At 42.0% G+C, this 26,284-nt stretch overlaps 1 protein-coding gene across 3 annotated transcripts; it reads right to left on the bottom strand.

Moving 5' to 3' along the window:
- Positions 1-212: 212 nt before the first annotated feature.
- Positions 213-20,710, bottom strand: LOC109902266 (thromboxane A2 receptor-like). 3 transcript variants are annotated; one of them, XR_004202437.1, is made up of 4 exons: positions 18,771-20,710; positions 9,986-10,869; positions 5,785-6,903; positions 4,810-5,611 (listed from the first exon to the last, which is right to left on the bottom strand). XR_004202437.1 is itself a non-coding variant. In XM_020498501.2 (3 exons), exons 2-3 carry the CDS (start codon positions 10,772-10,774, stop codon positions 434-436), a joined length of 1,116 nt encoding a protein of 371 aa, XP_020354090.1. In that variant the 5' UTR covers positions 10,775-10,869; positions 18,771-20,025; the 3' UTR covers positions 213-433. The 3 variants fall into 3 exon arrangements, 2 of the variants coding, with proteins under 2 accessions (XP_020354090.1, XP_031642279.1); XM_020498501.2 differs by lacking the exons at positions 4,810-5,611; positions 5,785-6,903 and adding an exon at positions 213-760 and having other exon boundaries at positions 18,771-20,025; XM_031786419.1 differs by having other exon boundaries at positions 4,810-6,903.
- Between the last annotated feature and the right edge of the window lie 5,574 nt (positions 20,711-26,284).

Genomic DNA, 26,284 nt, shown 5'->3' with positions numbered 1-26,284 from the left:
GACCTGGTCTCCACAATCCCCCAACCTCAACCCAATTGATAGGGTTTGGGATGAGTCGGACCGGAGAGTGAAGGAAAAGCAGCCAACAAGTGACTACTTTGCGTGACTACTTTGAAGAATCTCAAATATAAAATATATTTTGATTTGTTTAACACTTTGGTTACTACTTGATTCCATATGTGTTTTTCCATAGTTGTCTTCACTATTCTACAATGTGGAACATTTTACAAATAAAGGAAAACCCTTGAATGAGTAGGTGTTCAAAAACTTTTGACCGGTAGTGTATGTAAACTATTTTTAAACTCCGTTGTCTCTATTCTGTTTCTAAATGTTGTCTATCACTAACAGCACTATATCACCAAGTAAAATAAAGTTGATTCTGAAATAACAACTCCACCGACGAAGATGAACACCAAAGCACAACAGGAACCAGTCAAGGCGGTGAAGGTGGAGCCACATTAAACGACTGGGGTTTGCATTCCTCTTTGACCGACACACCCCCATCGCTTCCCCCTAGCGGGTCGCTGCCCACGGAGGCACGGGTCAGCCGGCAGACGGTACCAACAAAGGAGGGGTACAGGGTCCTGATGGAGCCCCGGGACCAGTCCCAGCGGGGGTAGAGGCGCTTGAGGACAGCGCGGCGAAACAGGATGTACACCCAGGGGTCCAGGATTTGGTTCCAGGTGGCGAAGCGAATGAAGAGCAGCAGGTAGTGGATCCGGAGTGGGCTCCCCGAAAACACAGTCTTTGTAATAAACACCTGTGGAGTGTAAGGGGAAGGAATGGGTGGAGGAGAGAGCGGTAGATAGAGAGACAAAGAAAAATAAAGTAATAGGGAAAGAAATAGAAGGACAGAGAGAAAGACAGAAAAGGATGAGAGATGGATATACATAGAGAGAAAAGGACAGAATAAGGAGAGAGAAGGAAAGACAAACCATTTACAGACAGACAATGAGAAGAGGGAAAATAAAAACAACAGATAGAAGGACAGAGGAAGTGAGAGGAAGAGTGAGAGTTGTCATCAGTCATTTGAACACACAAGTGCAGCAGCTTCGGCCTTCACACATACATACACAAACAGATGTCTGAGACCAGGACTCTGTCCACCCAGGGAGTACATTGCTGGGCTAATTTGGGCCGGGCCTCTGAGGCACTGGCCCAAGCGTCCTTATTGCTAGTCCCATTAGCGCCAGGGCAACAACACTCTCTTTTGGGAGCAGCTAGATATGCTAACAAGCGCGACTCCTCAGGCATAACATATGCACTTGTGTTCAGCAAATAATTTGCATTTTACAGATGCATCTAATGCAATTGTAGGATCTTAATTTGAGCCGGTTTGCTACCGCAGGAAAATAATCCTGCAGCAACAGAAAATAGGAATTGTGTGTACTACAAATAATGGACTTTTTTTTTGTATGGGTTGATACATTTTTTTGCAAATCAAGTCTGTCATTTTAAAGTGGAAATCACAAACTTTAGAATCCTTTTAAAACCTTGAATACACTACAAGTTGACATTTTTTAGCAACAAAAGAGTGATACAATTAAAAATCCTACATCTGTATGTCAAAAATACTAACAGACCCAAAGGGACTTAGTGTCTCAGAACTGCAGCTAACAGCCAGTGAGTCAATGCGGTCGGAGGAGTCATGCCCATAGGGGGCACAAGGGCATGTGCCGTAATTTAAAGAAAATATATACACTTCACGTTTCAAAAAAGTTTGGGGTCACTTAGAAATGACCTTGTTTTTGAAAGAAAAGCAAATTGTTTGCCCATTAAAATAACATCAAATTGATCAGAAAGAGTGTAGACATGGTTAATGTTGTAAATGACTATTATAACTGGAAACGTCTGATTTTTTATGGAATATCTACATATCTGAAGGCCCATTATCAGCAACCATCCCTCCTGTGTTCCAATGGCATGTTGTGTTAGCTAATCCAAGTGTATCATTTTAAAAAGGCTAATTGATCATTGGAAAACCCTTTTGCAATTATGTTAGCACAGCTGAAAACTGTTGTCTTGATTAAAGAAGCAATACAACTGGCCTTCTTTAGACTAGTTGAGTATCTGGAGCATCAGCATTTGTGGGTTCGATTACAGGCTCAAAAAGGCTAGAAACAAATAATTTTCTTCTGAAATGCAGTCTATTCTTGTTCTGAGAAATGAAGGCTATTCCATGCGAGAAATTACCAAAAAACTGAAGATCTGGTACAACGCTGTGTACTACTCCCTTCACAGAACAGCGCAAACTGGCCCTCACCAGAATAGAAAGGGAAGTGGGAGGCCCTGGTGCACAACTGAGCAAGAGTGTCTATTTTGAGAAACAGACGCCTCACAAGTACTCAACTGGCAGATTCATTAAATAGTACCCGCAAAATACCAGCATGAATGGCAGTGTAGGGTCTGGGTGTTTCAGCAATGGGGCGGAGGTGAAATGCCCCTTCAGCAGGCGGAAGGTCTCATCAGCTGCAGGATTCCACGCCAACTTTCGAGGACCATCTCTGAGGAGAGAGGTGAGAGGAGAAGCGATGGAGCTGAAGTTCCTGATGAAGCGGCGGTAAAAGTTGGCAAACCCCAAAAACCATTGTAGTCCCTTTATGGTGGTTGGGTCTGGCCATGACCTGACCACATCTACCTTTCTTTCCTCCATAACAACTCATTGCGGGCTGGTCCGATATGCCAAGAAGGAGACAGCGACCTGATTGAACTGGCACTTCTCCGCTTTCACGTACAAATGGTTCTCAGGAGGCATCCCGGGACTACCTGGATGTTGGCGATGTTCTACTCCAAGGTGTCCGAGTAGATCAGGATTTCGTCGATATACACGACCACCTGGCGCCCAAGCATGTCCCGAAACACCTCGTTCACAAATGCCTGAAACACCGATGGAGCATTGGTTACACCATAAGGCATCACCAAGTACTCGTTGTGCCCAGACACTCTGCTGGTCTCGCCTTGTGCCCTTATAGTACGAACTGGCCATGACAGACCCAGCAGACTTGGACCAGCTTCGCCACGCTGTCTCCATGCAGGGAGCCACCATTGGGAGGCATGAAGAGTTACTACCGGACCTTTTGGAAGGGCTTTGTTCCCTGACGGAATGCCACGAGTAAGGTTTTAAGGATATTATGGAGCAAAATCAGGGAGTTAGTTATTAGGCAGCCTGCCACCTCTGAGAACCCCCAACCACACAGTAACTTTTTCCCTATTAGTGGTGAATTTGCACAGCCTACTCCGGCTCCCCGAGAACCACGCTTACCTCCTCCGGAGCGATACTCTGGGGATCCTGGTACCTGCTGGGGTTTTCGGTCTCAGTGCTCTCTTATTTTTGAGCCAAAGTCATCTTTGTTTCCTTCGGACCGATAATGTCGGGAAGGGTGTTCTCCTGGGCTACGTCAGTTTGGCAGAAACAATCCGACATTTGTCATCATCTGGAGGATTTCATGGCAGAGGTGAGGAAGGTGTTCGATTCTCCGGTATCCGGGAGAGAGGTGGCCCAAAAGACTCCCGTAGTGTGGCAGACTACTCTGTTGACTTTCGCACGTTGGGCGCCGAGTGTGCCTGGAATCCTGAGTCTCTTTTCGATACCTTTCTTCACGGATTATCCTAGGTGGTAAAAGATGAGCTAGATGCTCGGGAATTACTGGTGGACCTCAATTCCCTCACCATTAGACTTGATGGACATCTAAGGGAACGCAGGAGCGAGAAGAGGTCTGGCCTAGGTCACACTCATTCATCCACAGTGGCTCGCTCACCTTCGAAGGTATCCGGAAGTCCCCGAAGGCTGTTTTTTAGAGAGGATCCGAAGCCACCCGAGCTCCCTCGAGAATCATCGGCAACGGATGAGCCAGATACTCCCTTTCTGGGATATGTCATCATTGAGGGAAATGTCCAGATGGATCCTGGAAAGGTGAAAGCAGTGGTGGATTGGCTTCAACCAATCCAGTCCAGGGTGCAGTTGCAACGTTTCCTGGATTTTGTTAACTTCTACCACAGTTTCATTCAGGGTTACAGCAACCTGGCGGCCCCCCTCTCTGCACTCACCTCTCCCAATGTACCGTTCACATGGTCTCCAGCTGTCGACAGAGCCTTTGTGGACCTGAAGCATTGGTTCACCATAGCACCCATCCTCATCCATCCAGATCAGTCACGTCAATTTGCGTTGTGGTAGAGGTTGATGCTTCCGATGTTGGAGTGGGGGCCATCCTGTCCTAGTGATCTGCCCAGGACCAAAAGCTTCATTGCCTGTCCACGATCACTCTTGCCTACCCCGTTTGGATTGTTGAATAAATATCAAGACTCAAACCATCTGTGTCTGCATCTGGGTTTTGCCTGGTGCCCTTATACCTTTCAGATGCCGATCAAATTGTTAGAACTCCGCAGGTCTAGCTTGGTAAAACAAATTGGGCCCCGTGCAGCTGTTTAATGGCGGCCGGAACCAACTGGAGGGGGAAGAGACTTCCTGTAGTCAGTACACAGAAGAAGACCCCCATCCTTGACCACGAAGATGCAGTGGTGGAAAAAGGCATGAGTAAAAGTAAAGATACCTTAATAGAAAATAACTAAAGTAAAAGTGAAGTTCACCCAGTAAAATACTATTTGAGTAAAAGTCAAAAATGATTTGGTTTTTAAATATACTAGTAAAAGTAAAATGTAAAAAAGCTCAAATATACTTAAGATAAAAAGTAAAAGTATAAATTATTTCATATTCTTTATATTAAGCAAAGCAGAAAACCACATTTTCTAGTTTTTTAAATTTACAGATAGGGCACACTTCAACACTCAGATATAATTTACAAACGAAGCACGTGTTTAGTGAGTCCGCCAGATCAGAGGCTGTAGGGATTACCAGGGATGTTCTCTTAATAAGTATGTGAATTAGACCACATTTCCTAACCTGCTAAGCATTCAAAATGTAACGACAACTTTTGGGTGTCAGTGAAAATTTATGGAGTAAAAAGTTCATTATTTTCTTTAGAAATGTAGTGATGTAAACGTTGTCAAATACCCCCCAAAACTGACTTAAGTAGTACGTTTAAAACTTAGACTTAAAAGTAGTACTTTTACTTAAGGACTTTACACCACTGTGAAAAAGAAGCCAGCCAATGCAGGGGAGTCGGATGGGCGGATGAAACCTTGTTGGAGAGCCTCCTGGATGTGCTCCTTCAAAGACTTGGTTTCAGCCACCGACGGGGTAGATGCGACTGTGCAGAGGCGCAGAGTCTGTAAGCAGGTCGATGGCTCAGTCCCAGGGGCAAAGAGGAGGGAGACAGGTGGCGTGAGTCTTGGAGAAAACCTCCCAGAGATCCTGGTAATACTCTGGGATGTCAGCCTGGAGGAAAACCACAGGATTCTCAACCTACGTGAACCACAAGGTAAGGAAAAGCAGGTCTTCCGGCATCTGGGTACCCAGGCCGTAATCTCCATCCTCGGCCAGGACATGGTGGGGTCGTGGCGTTTAGCCACGGGAGGCCGACTTTGTGTACGGGTGCCTGGATAATGAGGAAGGTGATGCTTTCTTGGTGCTGGGCTCCCACGGTGATGGTGAGTAGTGCTGTGATGTGTGTGACTGTGCCAGATTCCAGTAGTTGGTTATCCAGTGCTTGAACTGAAAACGGAGAGGAGAGCGGGTATGATGTTCAGGGAGGAGGCAAGGGCCTGGTCAATAAAATTCCCCGTGGCTCCGGAGTCAAATAAAGCTGTGGAAACAACACGAGGGACAGACAGCTATTGAAATAGGTACTAAGAAAGGTTTGTTGGAGAGTGAAGATGAATACTCACACCCTGATCTACCCCATGAGACGGATGATCATTGGACCGTCCCTCTGCTTTAGTGACTCTCGGGTTAGAACTTAGTGGACAAAGTTGAAGCTGTCCCTCCTGGACACAATAGGGACATCGCCCCAGTTGTCTTCGACAGCATCACTCAGCCGTGGAGATACGCGTAGCCCCTACCTCCATTGGTTCAGGCTCTGACTCAGATCAGTCAACAAAGGAGGGATATAAGCGATGGGAGTGCTGACGCTCCCGAAGGAGGTTATCCAGACAGATGGCCGTTGCGATGAGTGCGTCCAATGAGAGAGTTTCATCTCGGCATGCCAGCTACGTCTGGACCTCCTCACTCAAACCCCTTCTGAATAAGGTGCGGAGCACCAGCACATTCCATCCGCTGGATGCTGCCACAGTATGAAAGGCGAGGGCGTACTCCGCAGCAGTCTGGTCCTCCTGTCGTGGTTGAAGTAGGCGCTCAGTGATGGGAGCTCCCGTTTGATGAGCAAAATAGAGGGAGCACTGGGGGAGGAAGGCACAGCATTTGGATGGAGTCCCATCATATTTGTCTGGAAGGGACAAACGGGCATCGCTGACCTGGGCAGACTGCTGAATGGGCTGGGGTGCTGGTTCGCTGGGTCAACACATGGTAGAGGATCCGCCGCTCGTTGGGGGTGACTCCCTTGGGGAAGAATCTAGACGTTGAAGAACTCCGTTCCCAGGTGCGCCAGCTGATCGTGGTGTTGACGAAGTAGGTATGGTTGGCTGCCGTTTCCATTCTGTGAGGCAATATTTCTGTAACGTAGATGCAGATGAGTCAGGAAGCAAGTGCAGTTAATGAGTTTAATGATGAACATTGAACAATACAAAACAAGAAAATAAAGAAAAGCCCATCTTTTGATTGTGGCATGAATGATTCAGGCATTTGGATGATCAGGTTCGAGATGAGGTCCGGACAGTCCCAACAGCCCAAACCAATGTGGGGTGAGTGAAGACAGGGGTGCTATAAAAAAAAAAATATTTGCCTCAGTCTTGACTCCTGGCACAGGATGGAAACCCAGGGGTCACATATCTGATTGAAGGTGGCTGGAGTGGCGATTTCCTATGAAAAGCCACTTGCGCAGGAGAGATCTGTCCATAACACAACAAAAATCAGATGTCCAAACGTTTTTGGGTGAAGTTCCCAAGTATTGCGCATATAAAATTGAAATAGCTCCAAAACACATTCCTGTAGAAAAGGTGCAGAGAGATGCATTCTATAAGCTACATCTGTGATACAGTAAGAACTGTATGTGCTCTCCTCTCACCTGTGCTAACCCTTCCTGGTCACCTGTGCTACCTAATATATATATATATATATAATATACACACAAACGTGACCCATGACCAACATGTGACCCGTTTCAGGAAACTAGGCGTATGCTGCGGGTCACTACTTCACAGGACAGCCATTTGAACGTGAACTTTTAATCAAAATGTATTTTTGGCAGAAATGCCTTCTCGAACATGTGAACTTTCCTGTGCCTTATTAACAAACTTGTATGGCATCTGTAAATACGAATACAATTGTTAAAATTACGAGCCTAGTTGGTTAAGCCACAGAAAAAGACAGCAACCTTCCTGCTAGCAATGATTGGCTAATATAATGTGTGGGCTGGACATGCTGAGAGATCCGTTTGGATTAGTCTGCCATATAGCACGCTTCTGTCTATTTGAGCTGGTCAGTATGTCTAGGTAATCCTAACATGAAAACAGCCAACCAGGGCTGAGTAAAATGGTCAGAGTTTGGGTGGAGGCTAAAGCTTAAGATGATTCTTATGGCATTGCACACAGTCAGTGTGAACCAGAGTGACTTGACACAACAACGGTGGGCAAAGCAAGCTGTACAAGCAAAACAGAAATGACACAGGACGTCTTATATAATGAAAGGGGTTGCAGTCTTCTGTGAAGCATTCATCCATGTACCGAGTAAGAGTCCAGCTACAGTTTCAAATATTATACATTTCTAATTTCGTCAGAAAGTTGTTTTCATTGCAAGTTGAAGCTTACTGTTAGCTAGCTAGCTGATGTTACATGGCTGGCTCGCTAGCTAACATTACGTGTATGATCTGTGTGTACAGTCACAGCCAAAAGTTGAGAATTACAGAAATATAAATTTTCACAAAGTCTGCTGCCTCAGTTTGTATGATGGCAATTTGCACATACTCCAGAATATTATGAAGAGTGATCAGATTAATTGAAATTCATTGCAAAGTCTCTCTTTGCCTTGCAAATGAAATGAATCCCCAAAAAACACTTCCACTGCATTTCAGTCATGCCACAAAAGGACCAGCTGACATGTCAGTGATTCTCTCGTTAACGCAAGTGTGAGTGTTGACGAGGACAAGGCTGGAGATCACTCTGTCATGCGGATTGAGTTCAAATAACAGACTGGAAGCTTCAAAAGGAGGGTGGTGCTTGGAATCATTGTTCTTCCTCTGTCAAACATGGTTACCTGCAAGGAAACACGTGCCGTCATCATTGCTTTGCAAAAAAAGGGCAAGGATATTGCTGCCATTAAGATTGCACCTAAATCAACCATTTATCGGATCATCAAGAACTTCAACGGTTCAATTGTTGTGAAGAAGGCTTCAGGGCACCCAAGAAAGTCCAGCAAGCACCAGGACCGTCTCCTAAAGTGGATTCAGCTGCGGGATCGGGCACCACCAGTACAGAGCTTGCTCAGGAATGGCAGCAGGCAGGTGTGAGTGCATCTGCACGCACAGTGAAGACTTTTGGAGGATGGCCTGGTGTCAAGAAGGGCAACAAAAGAAGCCACTTCTCTCCAGAAAAAACATCAGGGACAGGCTGATATTCTACAAAAGGTACAGGGATTGGACTGCTGAGGACTGGGGTAAAGTCATTTTCTCTGATGAATCCCCTTTCTGATTGTTTGGATCATCCGGAAAAAGCTTGTCCGGAGAAGACAAGGTGAGCACTACCATCAGTCCTGTGTCATGCCAACAGTAAAGCATCCTGAGACCATTCATGTGTGGGGTGACAAGGTACAGAAACGGCAGGCAGGCTCAGGGCAGGCGGAATGGTGAAAACTAGAAAACTGGAACTAGAAAACTGGAACTAGAAACAGACAGGAGCAAGGGAAAAGCGCTGGTAGGCTTGACAAATAAAAATGAACTGGCAACAGACAAACAGAGAACACAGGTATAAATACAATGGGGAAGATTGGCAACACATGGAGGGGGGTGGAGACGAGCACAAAGACAGGTGAAACAGATTAGGATGTGACACTAACCCAGTTGCCACATAAGGAAAGATTCCACTCAGGGATTAAACCATGAGCCAATGGTGACATTAAAACAGTTAGAGAGTTTAATGGCTGTGATATGAGAAAACTTAGGATGGATTAATAACATTGTAGTTACTCCACAATATTAACCTACATGATAGAGTGAAAGAAGGAAGCATGTATAGAATAAAAATATTTAAAAACATTAATCTGTTTGCAATAAGTCACTAAAGTAAAACTACAAAGCATTATGTTTGGGGCAAATCCAACATGACACATCACTTCATAATTTCAAGCATGGTGGTGGCTGCATCATGTTATGGGTATGCTTGTAGGATAAAGGATAAGGACTAGGATAAAAATAAATGAAATAGAGCTTAGTAGAGGCAAAATCCCCCCCCCAAAAAACTGATTGTCTGTTTTCCAACAGATACTGGGTTGTTTACCAAGACATCATTGAATGTTCCTGAGTGGCGTAGTTAGTTTTGACTTAAGTCGGCTTGAAAATCTATAGCAAAACTTGAAAATGGCTGTCTAGCAATGATCAACAACCAATTTAACAGAGCTTGAAGAATTTTTTAAAGAATAAATATTGAACAATCCAGGTCTGCAACGCTCTTAGAGCCTTACCCAGAAGTACTCACAGCAGTAATCGCTGCCAAAGGGGTGTGAATACTTGTAAATTAGATATCTGTATTTCATTTTCAATACATTTTCAAACATTTCTAAAAACATGTTTTCACTTTGTCATTAAGGGGTATTGTGTGTAGATGGGTGAGAAAAATTAAAAATGATTCATTTTGAATTCAGGCTGTAACAAAACAAAATGTGAAATAAATCAAGGTATATTAATACTTTCTGAAGGCCCTGTATGTACTTTTTATTGCGTGTGCATGTGTTGACAGAGTGCCATGGGCCGCCACTTACCAGCAGGGGGCACCAGCAGATGGAAGCGATCATCATGATCCAGATGAGCTGCACCATCATCTCCACCTCGTAGTCGCGGCGCCGCTGCCTAGCGTCCTGGCTGCAGCACACCTTGACCAGGGTCACCACGCTTATTGTATTGAGCAGGAAGGACACGGCGATGGACAGCAGCCCTACCAGTGAGAAAAGCAGGCAAAAGGCCATGTCGCTTGCCTCTGAGCTAATTTTAACGAAGCACCAGGAGCCCGGTATCTGCATGTGGTAGCTCCCAACACCAACCAGGGGCAGCAGTGAGATGCACCCCGCCCCTGCCCATACCAGCAGCACTATGGACACTGCCCGCGACTTGGTCATCATGCTGGTCGAGCGGGCGAACGGTCGATTGATGCCCACGAAACGCTCCATGGCCATGGTGGCTCCCAGCAGAAGCGGGCACAGGCCGTAGAAGACCATAGACATGCCCATGAAGTTGCAGAAGTGGCAGTGCGGGTCCAGGAGGCGCCAGTTGAACTGGGTGAAGTGGAAGGAGACCACGATGGAGCCGGTGACCAGGAGGCCCATGAAGTCGGTAAACACCAGGCCGCAGAGGAAGATGAGGAAGGAGGAGCGCGACCGGCTTTGCGTGCGTAGGAAGGACTTCAGGAGGACCACGAAGGCGATGAGGTTGAAGGTGAGGCCCAGTGCACTAAACACTGATGAGAAGTAGGCGGAAGCAATGGTGTGGGTGTAGTTGAAGGGGGGACTGTTGATGGAAAAGCACAGTGGGGTCGACTCGTTAGAGTGGTTCATGGTGGCTGGAGGAGGTTTGGCTATTCCCAACACACTTCAGAAGAGAAGGAGGAACTAGTCCATTTTGAAGATTTCCATTGTCTTTTTTCTTCACCCTGACAAATGAGAAGACAGAATTTTGGCTTAGTCAGAAATGTGTAGACAAAGTTTATGAAATGTCAGTTTACCTCAGAGGACAGAATCATAAACGGTGTACACTTCCATTCAGCAGAGACTATATAATATGTTGTAGCTGAATTGTTGTGGCTGAGTAATTATTCCAAAACTGGAATAATTACACTCTACTGACCTCAAAAACTACTTACAGCTTTCAAACATCTAGTTTCTGATGAAAAACATGGAAACTGTCTGGGAATTGCCAGAGACCTCACGATACGATATTATCATGATACTTAGGTGCCGAGAGGATGTATTGTGATTCTTAAGATTCTACATGTATTTATGATACTGCAATTGTATTGCAATTTGATGTTCCAAACTTATTGCTTACTATATGTCTAATGCAGAGAGACAAGAGAGAGCATGAGAACATTTGTTTTGGCTTGGGGGGCAAAGGTGGGTAAGGATGGGAGTGTGGGACAAGCTTGGCTTGGGGGTGGGGCAAGGGGGAGTAAAGGTGGGAGGTGGGAATAAGCTTGGGTGGGGTAAAGGGGGGAGAACAGGGAGGTGGTGGTGGAGAGGGATGGATTTGGTTCGGGAGAGAGAGAAGAAAGGACTTAAATGTATAATTATATATTTTTATGTCTTGTAAACCCATTGTAAAATTAATATGAGTTCTGGACATATTAGGAAAGGATGTTGAATCATTAGTATTCCTTGTTTGTTATTAGAACTAAGATTTAATGGTGGTTATTGGTGAGAAAGGGGGCTGTCTGGGGGATTGGGGCTGTCTGGGGGATTGGGATGGGGTGACTGGGAGGGCATCAAACACTTCTGAGGTGTGCGTGGGGCCTACACAAATCCCATTTCAGTCTCTCAGAGGACCAACTCACCCAAAGTAGACCCCCACCATCCACTATACTTTACAAAACAACCACAGTACTTGGCAGTCCTTCTTCAAACGTACAGTACCGGTCAAAAGTTTGGACACACCTGTTCATTCAAGGGTTTTTCTATATTTTTCTTATTTTCTTCATTGCAGAATAATAGTGAAGACATCAAAACTATGAAATAACATATGGACTCATGTAGTAATATATATATATTAGATTCTTCAAATTAGCCACCCTTTGCCTTGATGACAGCCTTGTACATTTTTGGCATTCTTTCAACCAGCTTCACCTGGATTGCTTTTCCATCTTGAAGGAGTTCCCACATATGCTGAGCACTTGATGGCTGCTTTTACTTCACTCTGCAGTCCAACTCATCCCAAACCATCTCAATTGGGTTGAGGTCAGGTGATCGTGGAGACCTGGTCATCTGATGCAGCACTCCATCACTCGCCTTCTTGGTCAAATAACCCTTACACAGACTGGAGGTGTGGTGGGTCATTGTCCTGTTGAAAAACAAATGATAGTCCCACTAAGCACAAACCAGGTGGGATGGCGTGTCACTGCAGAATGCTGTGGTAGCCATGCTGGTTATCATTGACAGTGTTACAAGCAAAGCACATCATCACACGTCCTCCTCCATGCTTCACGGTGGGAACCACACATGTGGAGATCATCCGTTCACCTACTCTGCATCTCACAAAGACATGGTGGTTGGAACCAAAAATCATACATTTTGACTCGTCAGACCAAAAGGACAGATTTACACCGGTTTAATGTCCATTGCTCGTGTTTCTTGGCCCAAGCAAGTTGCTGAAAATAAATGCAGTTGATAGTGAGAGGAATTTTTTTTTTTTGCAGAGTTTATAAGTTTGTTTTGTTTTTGGAATCAAATAAAAAGACTTACATTTTTTTTATTTAACCTTTATTTAACCAGGAAGGCCAGTTGAGAACAAGTTCTCGTTTACAACTGCGACCTGGCCAAGTTAAAGCAAAGCAGTGCGACAAAAAACAACACAGAGTTACACATAAAACAAACTTAGTCAATAACACAAAAGAAAAGACAAATCTATGTACAGTGTGTGCAAATGTAGAAGAGTAGGGAGGTAGGCAATAAATAGACCATAGAGGCAAAATAATTACAATTTAGCATTAATACTGGAGTGATAGATGTGCAGCTGATGCTTAAAGTTAGAGAGGGAGATATAAGACTCCAGCTTCCTTGATTTTTGCAATTCATTCCAGTCATTGGCATATTTATATATTATCAAAAAAGGTAAATGATTTGGTAAGAGGAAATGTAAAAAAAAAAATCAATGACAGAATTAAAAAGTAATTTTGGACTGACCAGTGTAGATAGTTTCAAATACATGCAACTTAAGTTACATATCAGAAAATATTGATTTGAAATGTTTTGGTCATCAGAGCAACCTTGAGGGAATCTTATTTGAGTCAGAAAATGATGTTCATATGATAAGGAAGATATACAAAACCTTGTAGAGAGCATATCCAACTGACTGTCTCTTAGAAAAATATATAAACTATTGGAACGAAGATGGAGGGAAAGGTGGAGCATAACTAAAGAATTTACAGTTAACACAAATGTAGGCTTAATCCATTAATCCAGTATAAGATCATGTACATAATGGATTACACAAGAAACAAAACAAGTAAATTAGTTTTGATCAGTCATGGAAATAAAAGTGCTGAAAACATGTTGTCTCAATTTACTATTAAAAATAAGATGGAGAACAAGCTACAGGATGAAAAATACAGGCAGGCATATAGCCGACTACCACTAGCTGACGCTACACATATATATATATATATATTTTTTTTAATTGAAATATGTAACTTGTATTAATCCCCCCCACTACTGAAAAAAATTCCATAGACTGGTGGAACCAGCCTGATTGCTACATTTACACTTTTATTAAACAGAGTGATCAGGCTGTTGCCACCTGGCTTATCTTAACATGCGGACACTGTTTAAACAGCAGACCCCTTACAAAAAAAGATTGCCGTTTTGAAACTGCAGTAAAAGAGCACTAACTGCAGTTGACTGTGATACTTTGAATGCAGTAATTGCAGAATAACTGGAGTGTACTGCAGTTGACCTTCAGTTATACTGCAATAAAAAAAGGTTATTTTGGAGGCAGTATTTGCAGTATAATGCAGTTATACTGCACTATAACTATCATGGTTCCTCCTGGCACCAGGGGGTGGCAGAGACCACCCTAGGGACTTTTATTGGACTCCGATGTGTCTTATTATTTCATGATTGTTTCCCTGTTAAAAGAGTTGCGTTTTCTGTTTTCCTATGTAGCAGAAGCTTGAATTGTTTACAGTGTGCGGTCGTTTCCTGAGCGAGTTTTCAAGACGTTTTATTTTTTCCCCAACTGTACTGTGATCCTGCGGCTACAGTTTCTCAGTAAAGTATTGTGTTTATCTTTAACCACAGATTTTTCGTCTGGTCTTTTCTCTGCACCTTGGTCCAACCTTACCACGTCACACTAACTGCAGTTATATTGGATTCTGACTGCAATCTTTTATCATATTGGGATAATCTATCCCAAACCACTAATTCATATGATTAACAGTGTTAGTGTTAAATAACACTATGTAAAAACAAATGTTTAATGTTGCAGCTATAACAAGGTTGGTAGCAACATGTGTTAATTTTATTTTTAGGGTGGATTATCCCTTTAATCAAGCCTTTCTAGACAACTATAATTTATGGTTGATCGAGACTTTAACCCCATGGATTCCATAGTGTGGGAGCTAGTGAACACACAAACATAACTGTCATAGCCTGTAGTATCTCTTGGCAGGAAATGCAGCTATGTTAACGTTACGTCAAAATGTACTTAATGATGTCCTTAATTAAAACGGACTTTTCAGAGGTCAGTTTACTGGTCATTCACTATTGCCATCAAACAAAATGGAAATTACAAAGCCTACTGGTAAAATTAGAGACTATCATGGGGATATACGGGAGGCGCAAATAGTGAATGCTAACAGAATTTGAGGATGGTGTTATACAACCCCAGGAAACACATGCACTATCAAATTCTACCCTTTAAACATATTTTGGCTTGGACCTGAAATATCCAAAATGGAGAAAAAAAAGGAAACAGATTGTCCAAATGACATCCTAGAATGAGTGAACTTGTTCTAAATGCAATGAAGGTATGAACCCAAATCACTGCGGCCAGAACGTCATATGCTCTACCAATCAAATATTGAACAGAGAGAGAGAGAGAGAGAGAGAGAGAGAGAGAGAGAGAGAGAGAGAGAGAGAGAGAGAGAAGGGTTCAGCTCAATATTAGTGGCTTAGTAGATAGTTGGGGTTGCTGAGATGTAGTTATTGATTTTGTTTCCTATGCGAGACCCTTCCAGCTATGGCTTGACCTCCAGTCTTTCTGGGACCAGGATGCAAACCGGTATCAGGTATCGCCTGTATTCCTTGAAGGAATGGCATGCATTATGAGGGAGATGTTGCAACCAGGCTCCAGTCTTCCCCGTCTACCTCCATGATTTGACTACACCGTCACGAGAGTAATTACACTGAAGCACTCAGCCACTATCATAATGCTCATTTCTGTACTCATTCAATTTTGTTTTCCAACTAATGAGAATCGATTACCACTGGATAAATGCACCAAAAAGAGAGAGGACAGGAAATTAAAGACGACAACTAGTATTACAACAATTATTAATTACAACAGGAATAATAGTGTATGTATGGATTGTGCCATTTTTAATGCATGCGCTTAGTTGCAGTCCACCTCTAAAAGGCCTAAATTACGATATTATGCTTTTCCTTTTCAGATCATGAGGTCAGGAAAAGCTTAATCATGGCGCTATCATCTAATGTAGTCAGTCTCCAATTTCCTTGCAATTTCTAGTAGTTAGGAAAGGAGCATCTTTCCATAATAACAAAAATGTTGTTTTTTTTATCACATTTTGAATATGAAATCTGATATTGTCTGTCAGATGCCCTCTCATCGGTGTTAACAATCGGTCTCTACATCTACTAGAAAATAATATCAAATGCTCAACAGTTTCAGAGAATAGGCAGCAGGATAAGTAAGCCATCATTGTAAATAAGAATGTGGTCTTAACTGACTTGCCTAGTTAAATAATGTTTTATTTATTTTATTTAAGAAAACAAATAAATTGGCAACAGGTGCGCTGTGTTCAGTCAACAGTTTTATGACATGTGAATATAGATTTGAGTTTTATGTAAGAGCTTTCAAATTGTTTAAATGAGAACTGCAAGAGCTTTCAAATTGTTTAAATGAGAACCGTTTACGGTAATGTATAGTTTTATAAGTCTGGCTGTGGTCAATTTACAGTAGCCTAACCAGTTTAAAATAGCCTATAGGGCCTACTGCATCGTTGCACCCCCAGGTGGTGAGGGTAGGCAACAACATTTCCACCCCGCTGATCCTCAACACTGGGGCCCCACAAGGGTGCGTTCTGAGCCCTCTCCTGTACTCCCTGTTCACCCACGACTGCGTGGCCACGCACGCCTCCAATTCAATCATCAAGTTTGCGGACGACACAACAGTGGTAGGCTTGATTACCAACAACGACGAGACGGCCTACAGGGAGGAGGTGAGGGCCCTCGGAGTGTGGTGTTTAGGAAAATAACCTCACACTCAACGTCAACAAAACTAAGGAGATGATTGTGGACTTCAGGAAACAGCAGAGGGAACACCCCCCTATCCACATTGATGGAACAGTAGTGGAGAGGGTAGTAAGTTTTAAGTTCCTCGGCGTACACATCACAGACAAACTGAATTGGTCCACCCACACAGACAGCATCGTGAAGAAGGCGCAGCAGCGCCTCTTCAACCCCAGGAGGCTGAAGAAATTCAGCTTGTCACCAAAAGCACTCACAAACTTCTACATATGCACAATCGAGAGCATCCTGTCAGGCTGTATCACCGCCTGGTACGGCAACTGCTCCGCCCACAACCGTAAGGCTCTCCAGAGGTTAGTGAGGTCTGCACAACGCATCACCGGGGGCAAACTACCTGCCCTCCAGGACACCTACACCACCCGATGTCACAGGAAGGCCATAAAGATCATCAAGGACAACAACCACCCGAGCCACTGCCTGTTCACCCCGCTATCATCCAGAAGGCGAGGTCAGTACAGGTGCATCAAAGCTGGGACCGAGAGGCTGAAAAACAGCTTCTATCTCAAGGCCATCAGACTGTTAAACAGCCACCACTAACATTGAGTGGCTGCTGCCAACACACTGACTCAACTCCAGTCACTTTAATAATGGGAATTGATGGGAAATGTAAAATATATCACTAGCCACTTTAAACAATGCTACCTAATATAATGTTTACATACCCTACATTATTCATCTCATATGTATATACTGTACTCTATATCATCTACTGCATCTTTATATAATACATGTATCACTAGCCACTTTAACTATGCCACTTTGTTTACATACTCATCTCATATGTATATACTGCACTCAATACCATCTACTGTATCTTGCCTATGCCGCTCTGTACCATCACTCATTCATATATCTTTATGTACATATTCTTTATCCCCTTACACTTGTGTCTAAGGTAGTAGTTTTGGAATTGTTAGCTAGATTACTTGTTGGTTATTACTGCATTGTCGGAACTAGTAGCACAAGCATTTCGCTACACTCGCATTAACATCTGCTAACCATGTGTATGTGACAAATACATTTTATTTTTGTCACATGACCTGGGGGTCTGCCCTATATTCCCTCCGCCCAATTTTCACTCAGTACCCACAGAACCAATTTCAATCAAATTGGCACAAATGTTTATTGTTATAAGGTAGAAAAATCTGGATTATTTTCAGCATCCATGAATATGTAAGCGTATGGGACCATAATGTTCAATCATTATGACCATGACCTTTTGTCAATATTACAGCAGAATTGCATTTTCTGAGATTACTCAAGTAAAAACGGTTTAATGCTTTCTCTTAGCAGTTTTTTTCAAAGTACAAAAATGATGTTACAATAAACATACATCTGATCTGTTATTGATGATCCTTATTTATTGATTCAAGCAACAGTGAATCAAGTTACCAAAAGATCTGTGTACTTCAAGGATGTGAAAAAAAAAATGTTTCCTCCCTAAACAGGGTTACAATCGGTTTTTCCTCTCATTTGGCTTGCTAACGCCTGGTTTAGAAGATAGAACTGAGGGAACACAAGGCTGAGTAAAGATGGGGCTGAGGGAACATAGCGTGAGGGAAATACTGAGGAAACGTAGAGCTGAGGGAACATGGGGCTGAGGAAACATACATGCCAGCTAGCATAACGTTCTGAGATCCATGTTTCTTAGAGCTTGGTGAGAGCGTGGTTGTCCTATGGTTATTTCGCATACTATACTTCCCACAATGTTCTGGGAATTGCTTGCCATGGAACATTCTCAACACATTTAAGAAACTTGACAAAATAATGTTATTTTCTTCGCATTTCATTACTTTAACAGAACGTTTACTAAAAGTATATATTTTTCTGTATTTTTCTTCCTGTATTTTATCCAAATATTCAGAATAACCATCATATCAAAGTAAATTTGGAGTCATGCAATGATATGGCGTGTTACAAATGTGCTAGCTGGGATGGTCCCATGGCCAGTTCTACCCTTATTGTTTTAGGCTAAGCTTGGGATTGCTAGACAGTTTGACACAATTAATTCGAAAATACAATTCCATCACGAGGCTGTAAGAACAGCAATACGCAAACAAAACACATCTATAGTAGACAACAACAAAAAAGACATCATTTCTTAGTGAAATTGCTTACAATACCATTTCATGTAGACTAGGCACAAGCAAAACAACTTACAGTATTGTCCACTGGAAGAAGATACAGCCCATAGGCTCCGTAAATATGTTAAAGAGACATAACTTTGTGAATATTTGAATAGTCTAGAACTAGAATTACCTGTTAATTTCGGTTTCAAAAAACGTAACATGTAACCTACCTTTCCACAGCAGAGCGTCGCTGTCAAACACAAGTCATCAGGCGAAGTTGACGGCACCTCATCTAATCGATTCCTCGAGTCCTTGCCCGCCGACTCGCATTTCTGGGTGTCAAGATTCGGAATTGACTCCTCGACTCCTAAGATTCAGTATTTTTTGCAACGGAGGAAACTATTTCCCTTGTATATTTCAAAAACAAAACTCTCACAGCAAAGAGCGAGCTAGCGATAGATAGAGATGCAAACAGTCGGAACCGTGCATCGGTAAACATTAAATGTAGGCTATAGGAATTTCTTGTCTTGCAATGTAGGGACAATCAATGAGTGGGCTGAGCTATTCTACACACAACAGACCGAAGACCAAACACTAGCGAAGAGGAGCAGGCGAGGGAGAGAGAGGATCAGGGCAGGCAGATAGACAGTCAGTCAGTGTCGTTCGCATAGGCTATATCTTGGTAATCTGTATCTAACAAAGCCTAAAATATACTTTTGGTCAATTTACGAGGCAATCACTATGGTGTACGGTTAAGGTATTATTCGTTGTGCCAGTGAATATAAGTTTAACATCGCCAAATGTATCAGTTTAATTAGGCCTAAATTTGCAATAAAATGTGTTTTCTATAGTTTAGGCTATTTAATTCAACCCTGTTTTATGGCATAGGTGAGGGCTCTCCAATTCTGTTCCTGGATAGCTACCTTCCTATAGGTTTTGCTCCAACCCCACTTTTAACTAACCTGATTCAGTTTATCATCCAGCTAATTAATCAGATGCCCAAGATTAGGGTTGGAGAACCTAACGAATGGTAGCTCTGCCATGGATGGATCACTAAAATAATCAGTATGATCACACTTCAATTTAAATGCACTGAACAAAAATATAGTTTGGAAAAACGAACTCATCTTGTGTGAATCGTCCTCTGGAATAACGCATATCCTTGGATAATAATTACAAATCCAACGTCTCTAGTAACACCCATTCAAATAGGGCTATAACCAGTGGTGTAAAGTACTTAGGTAAAAATACTTTCAAGCACGTTTTTGGGAGTATCTGTACTTTACGTTACTATTTATATTTTTGACAACTTTTACTTCACTACATTCCTTAAAAGTATGTACAGATACCCCCCAAAACTACTTATGTGGTCGTTTACACCGCTGCGCTTGCCTTAATCACGGTATGTCTCGTATCAATTCCACGGTGTCCCCAAGAGAGTGCGTGTGGTTATGATGTCATAATAGTCGTAGGCCTACGTTAGGTAACGGACCCCACGAGAGACACCTGTATATGAAAACATACATAATTGATAGAACCATGCAAAATGCCTCTAAAGTTCCCGGAAGAAAATGGGATTGGCTCTGGCAAACATCCAAATATTCTCAGAGCAAAGTTTTAAAGTAGACAGCAGTGAGAGATGCAAAATCGATGATTGAATCGTTGAAAGGTCTTGGAGATAAAGTGAGAATAGAATTGTGTGTTTACAGCTGTGAAATGTGACTCACTGGAAAGTGATTTTCAGAAAAAAGTCCTAAGTGCTTTTTGCTTTACACTCCATTAGACCATAGCTCCATAGAGGCCCAAGTCAAAACAACTTCCCACACATTGGTCACTGATGACCATGAGTATCACAATAAGTGTGAAATATTTTGGTTATATAACATATGCACACACTCACACAGTTATGAAACCAATAACTAGCCTACTGATTTTGAAGTGGTAGTGAGATATAGTGTGCTCTCTGAACTACCTAACACCTCCCCAACAAAATAAAAAACTACTTCACAGTCACCAATATCTATTTTTCCGGAATGTTCCTTTTCCCCCTCCATAAAACACTGAACTATGAAACTTGGCTACAAAAACATCAACTCTGAGATAAAGCCCGTCTAAAAACCAGAAACCAGTCAAAACCCCAACCATCAACTTCATTGCTCTGCATTCAGGTAATTTATTCCTGTGAAAATTACAACCTGGCTTCGTAACCACTAGGCTAGTGTGAGATTCAGCTGATGTTTTTTTGGTCAACAGAAATGTTTGGTGTATCCACACCCACAAAGGTAGTCAATTGTCAATTAATTGATTGCAGCTGGTAGTCATTAGATACTGCAGGACAATCACCTTAATTGGCAGCACCTGTCCCTTTATCAACCAGGCTTAGCACCTGTCTCGTTATCAACCAGGCTTAGCACTTGGACAAGGTTGCTGCTGCCCCCTGGGAAAGTTGAGTGTGGAATTGGTAGTGAGCTGAAGTGCATCGTCTTAACTACCTAACCTATTCCACACACTCACTGTACATATTTAGCAGACACTCTTGTCCAGAGTGACTTACAGGATAAATTAGGTTAAGTACCTTGCTCAAGAGCACATCAAGAGATTTTTCACCTAGTCAGCTCATATGCAAATTAGGTTTTTGGTTACTGTGTGTTAACAACATTGAAATGTTTTACCTATAAAAACCAAGTTACATTTTAAATGAACTTGCTTCTCACAGAGAAAGCTAAACATACTAAATATCCTAAACATGTATTCAATGTATTGACAACATTAACATGAGAGAAATGTGAACACTATGGGGATGTTGACCTTAGGATGATAAAAGGGGCAACTACAGAATCAACATGAGCCAAGTGATAACTGAGCAATAGCTTTCAACCAATGGAAGATTAAAACAACATATTTTTTTAACTAAATCAAACCATTGCATAACTATTGCCTTTTTGAGTGGACTTTGGAAATGGTGCCCTGTGGAAGTCCTTTGTTCAAAACATGTTGAATGCATGCACTGAAACAATCAGAAAACACAAAAACAACATTACTATACTGAAAACAATCGCTGCATTTTTTATTATTATTTTGGCATCATCAAAGGTAGACTCAGCAGCTAATGGGCAGGTTTGGCTTTGGAAAAATGGGGTCAGCTGTTACAAAGTTGCCTTGATGTTGCTATGCTTCTCACTGAAGCTGGCATTCTACATTTTTCAGCTAGGTAATAATATTTCTGCCTTGTATAAATGCTATATAAACAAACAATGTAGCTAGCAGAAACTGGGACTTAGGCCTACTAAATGTACCTTTAAATGTGTGGCCAACTGTTCCAATAGAGTATGCAAGATTCTTCTTCAGCCAAGTCTTAACACAATTGATTCAAGCTAATCAAATAAATATGATATTCAATCTAGACTGGGGACTTCATCATTAAGAGACAGTTGTCTGCTTCCTGACTCAGGTCTATAAGGCTTGGGTGGAAGAAAAGCAACATACAATTGGGTTATGCCTAATATGGCAATTCATATTATTTTTCCAAAATGAGTTATTGTTAACTTAAATCTCAAATCTATGCATGCAAGAAGCCTTGACCTGGTGCACACATATGTCTCTGTCCTCAGTTTGATTGCAGGCCTGAATCTGTACTTTTGCCTTGTAACTGATTGCTTCTGGAAAGAAAAAGAAACAACACATGATCAAGATGAGCAAGCTACCAGTTTAAAGCATTGAAAGATCTAATTGTTACAAATAATTAATGTATGGGCTACATTTATGAGAATAATACATGCATTTGCTGACCTTATCAAGCTTGAAGACGATACACACATTTTTCACTCAAAAAAAGTGTTATGAGTGCACCACAAACATCTTTCCATGTTGTTGATGCAGCCTCTTCCAACACCACGGGTAGGAGAAGGGTATCCATCTGCAAAAGGGAACTGTTTGCCACTAGGGGCAATAAATATTATTGTTGCCAAAGGTTTGCTGCAGATTCACCACTAGTGGCAAACAATTTGCCACAAACTTGCGGGAAGTTTGGCGCAATAAATTCATTTTTGTAAGGGCAATGAGGGAGGCCCATTAATCTGCAGGAAATACACCAGACTATACAACAGAGAACCATATTGAAAACATTATGTCACTAGTATAAGACATTTTAATGCTGGCAGTTACAGCAATGCTCAACTTCAGTAGCGTTCAGCTGCAACAGTGTTCAGCACTGCTGTTCCAGTCCGGGAGCGAGAGAATGTGCACAATTAATCTGAACACCATCCATTAGTAGTGACTGTCAGTGGATTAAAACACTCTCTCATGATAAGAGGATGGTGATGCCTTTGAACGAGACAGGGATGGCCTGAGGTACCAGACATTTCATGACAGAATCTTGATGATTAACAGGTCGGATTAACTTCTAGGTTGAAGATGAAAAAGTTACATCTGGAAGCTGTTTCCAAGGCCATATGTATCTACTGTACTGTACTTCCTCGGTCTTACTTTGAAGATCACATTGAACTGCCATTTTGTATAGCCATCCTCCAGGGTCAAACATCATATCAATAGTCTAACATTGAGTAATGGATCGGGGCTGCAGGCAATTAGCAAATACACTTGAAACCGTCAAGCTCATTGACATCTTTATGTTGTTTGCACAACACACTAAAAAAGTCTGGTTTTACAACATTGTGTCCAGATATGTCCTCTTAAATGGGCATTGCCCAAAGAGGCGTTACACCTAATATCTTCAAAGGGAGAGACTCACGCTACGATTTAAGGCTTTATCGTTTTATCCTGTAAAGAGGAACAGAAACCTTCATCATTGTGATCTGCCTGCCTGCTACTAATAGACCGTGACTACATGCAGTTGAATGTGGTCACATTATACACATCTAAATGACCTGATGCATACTTTATAGTTGTAAACATTACGTCAAGAAAACTAGTACAGCCAAAAATGTCTGTTAGAGCAGTAAGCTAAGATGTAAATGGAGTGTAAGATGTTACAACTAAACCGTGGACACATATTGGTCTAACATAGGGGTCTCACACTGTCAAATCTACCTAGTACAGAGTAGTACTGAGCTGAGTGAGCACAGCACCCATCTTTTATCACTTAAAGGATTTCCTGTTCCCACAACAGGAACGTGCGTATAATGTACAGAAGGTTCTAGCGGCATACACTGCCATTTTGATTTTAATATGGAAATTATGATTTTGACACGTCACAGTAGATTACTCAAAGTGGTTCCAGTGGTTGTAGATTAATCTCCCATTTAGTGGATGATGACAGGCACAAGATCTTGGTGTACCAATCCAAAAATTGTTAAATTGTCAGCCACCCAAGTCATAGACTGCTCTCTCTGCTACCGCACGGTAAGCGATACTGGAGCGCCAAGTCTGGGACCAAAAGGCTCCTTAACAGCCTTTAGCCCCAGCCATAAGACTGCTGAACAGTTAATGAATTGGCTATCCGGACTATTTCCATTCAACCGCTTATTTAATTTGTATATATATTATAGTTTTTTGCACTGACTCTCTTGCACAGGCTTGATGTACAATCACTGGACTCTAACAACACATACAGTGCCTAGCAAAATAATTCATCCCCCTTGGCGTTTCTCCTATTTTGTTGCATTACAACCTGCAATTTAAATAGATTTTTATTTGGATTTCATTTCATACACAAAATGGTCCAAATTGGTGAAGTGAAATTTAAAAAATAAAATTCAAAACAGAAAAGTGGTGAGTGCATATGTATTCACCCACTTTGCTATGAAGCCCCTAAATAAGATCTGGTGCAACCAATTACCTTCAGAAGTCACATAATTAGTTAAATAAATAAATAAATATATATATATATATATATATATATATATATACCTGTTCTGAAAGGCCCCAGAGTTTGCAACACCATTAAGCAAGAGGCACCACCAAGCAAGTGGCATAATGAAGACCAAGGAGCTCTCCAAACAGGTCAGGGACAAAGTTGTGGAGTACAGATCAGGGTTGGGTTATAAAAAAAGATCAGAAACTTTGAACGTCCCACTGAGCACCATTAATTCCATAATAAAGAAATTGAAAGAATATGGCACCATAACAAACCTGCCAAGAGAGGGCAGGCCACCAAAACCAAAACTCCTGGACCAGGCAAGGATGGCATTTAATCAAAGAGGCAACAAACAGACCAAAGATTACCCTGAAGGAGCTGCAAAGCTCCACAGCGGAGATTGGAGTATCTGTCCATAGAACCACTTCAAGTGGTACACTCCACAGAGCTGGGCTTTACAGAAGAGTGACCAGAAAAAAGCCATTGGTGGGATATGTGAGACGCTAGCTTCCCATCTCACCAACAGCCAGTGAAGTTGCAGGGCGCCAAATTCAAACAAGAAATCTGATAATTACAATTCCTCAAACATACAAGTATTACACACCATTTTAAAGATAAAGATATTGTTAATCCAGCCACAGTGTCTGATTTCAAAAAGTCTTTACGGCGAAAACACACCTTGCGATTATGTTAGGTCAGCGCCTAGCCACAGAAAACCATACAGCCATTTTCCAAAGAATGAGAGGTGTCACAAAAGACAGAAATAGTTTTAAAATTAATCACTAACCGTTGATGATCTTCACTGGATGGCACTCCCAGGACTCCATGTTAGACAATAAATGTGTGTTTTGTTCGATAAAGTTCATCTTTATGTCCAAAAACCTCATTTGAAATTGGTGCCTTATGTTCAGAAATGCATTGTCTCAAACAAACATCCGGTGAAAGTGCAGAGAGCCACATCAAATTACAGAAATACTCACCATAAACATTGATCTAAGACACAAGTGTTATACATACGATTATAGATAAACTTCTCCATAATGCAACCACTGTGTCAGATTTCAAAAAAGTTTAACGGTGAAAGCACCCCATGCAATTATGTTAGGTCAGCGCCTAGCCACAGAAAAGCATACAGCCATTTTTCCAACCAAGGAGAGGTGTCACAAAAGACAGAAATAGCGTTAAAATTAATCACTTACCTTTGATGATCTTCATCTGGTGGCACTCCCAGGTCTCCATGTTAGACAAATGTTTGTTTTGTTCGATAAAGTTCATATTTATGTCCAAATACCTCCTTTTTGTTCGCGCATTTAGTCCAGTAATCCAAAATGAACCAGGCGTGGGCACTAAGTCCAGACGAAAAGTAAAAAAAGTTACAGTTCGTAGAAACATGTCAAACAATGTACATAATCAATCTTTAGGATGTTTTTGTCATAAATCTTCAATAATGTTTCAACCGGACAATTCCTTTGTCTTTAGAAATTAAAAGGAACGGAGCTCGTGCTCATGGCTGAGCGCGTGACTTAGCTCTTGGCTTTCTGCCAGACCCCTGATTCAAACAGCTCTTATTCACTCCCCCTTCATAGTAGAAGCCCGAAACAACGTTTTAAAGACTGTTGACATCTAGTGGATATGCAATCACTTGAAAAACCACAAACCTCAGATTTTCCACTTCCTGGTTGGATTTCTTCTCAGGTTTTTGCCTGCCATATGAGTTCTGTTATACTCACAGACATCATTCAAACAGTTTTAGAAACTTCAGTGTGTTTTCTATCCAATACTACTAATAATATGCATATATTAGCATCTGGGACAGAGTAGGATGCAGTTCACTATGGGCATCTTATTCATCCAAGCTACTCAATACTGCCCCCCAGTCCCAAAGAAGTTAAAGAAAAAAATAAGCAAACACCTTTGGTGTTTGCCAAA

Source organism: Oncorhynchus kisutch, linkage group LG13 (genome assembly GCF_002021735.2).
Source record: "Oncorhynchus kisutch isolate 150728-3 linkage group LG13, Okis_V2, whole genome shotgun sequence".
NCBI lineage: Eukaryota > Metazoa > Chordata > Actinopteri > Salmoniformes > Salmonidae > Oncorhynchus > Oncorhynchus kisutch.
This window is presented reverse-complemented; position numbering and strand designations above follow the sequence as displayed.

Bases quoted from the DNA above. Each gene is read 5' to 3' on its own strand.
- LOC109902266 (XM_020498501.2), bottom strand. From the start codon at position 10,774: ATGAACCACTCTAACGAGTCGACCCCACTGTGCTTTTCCATCAACAGT. The intron at 761-9,985 runs GTAAGTGGCGGC...TACACTCCACAG, and splicing joins TCTGCTGGTGCCCCCTGCTG to GTGTTTATTACAAAGACTGT.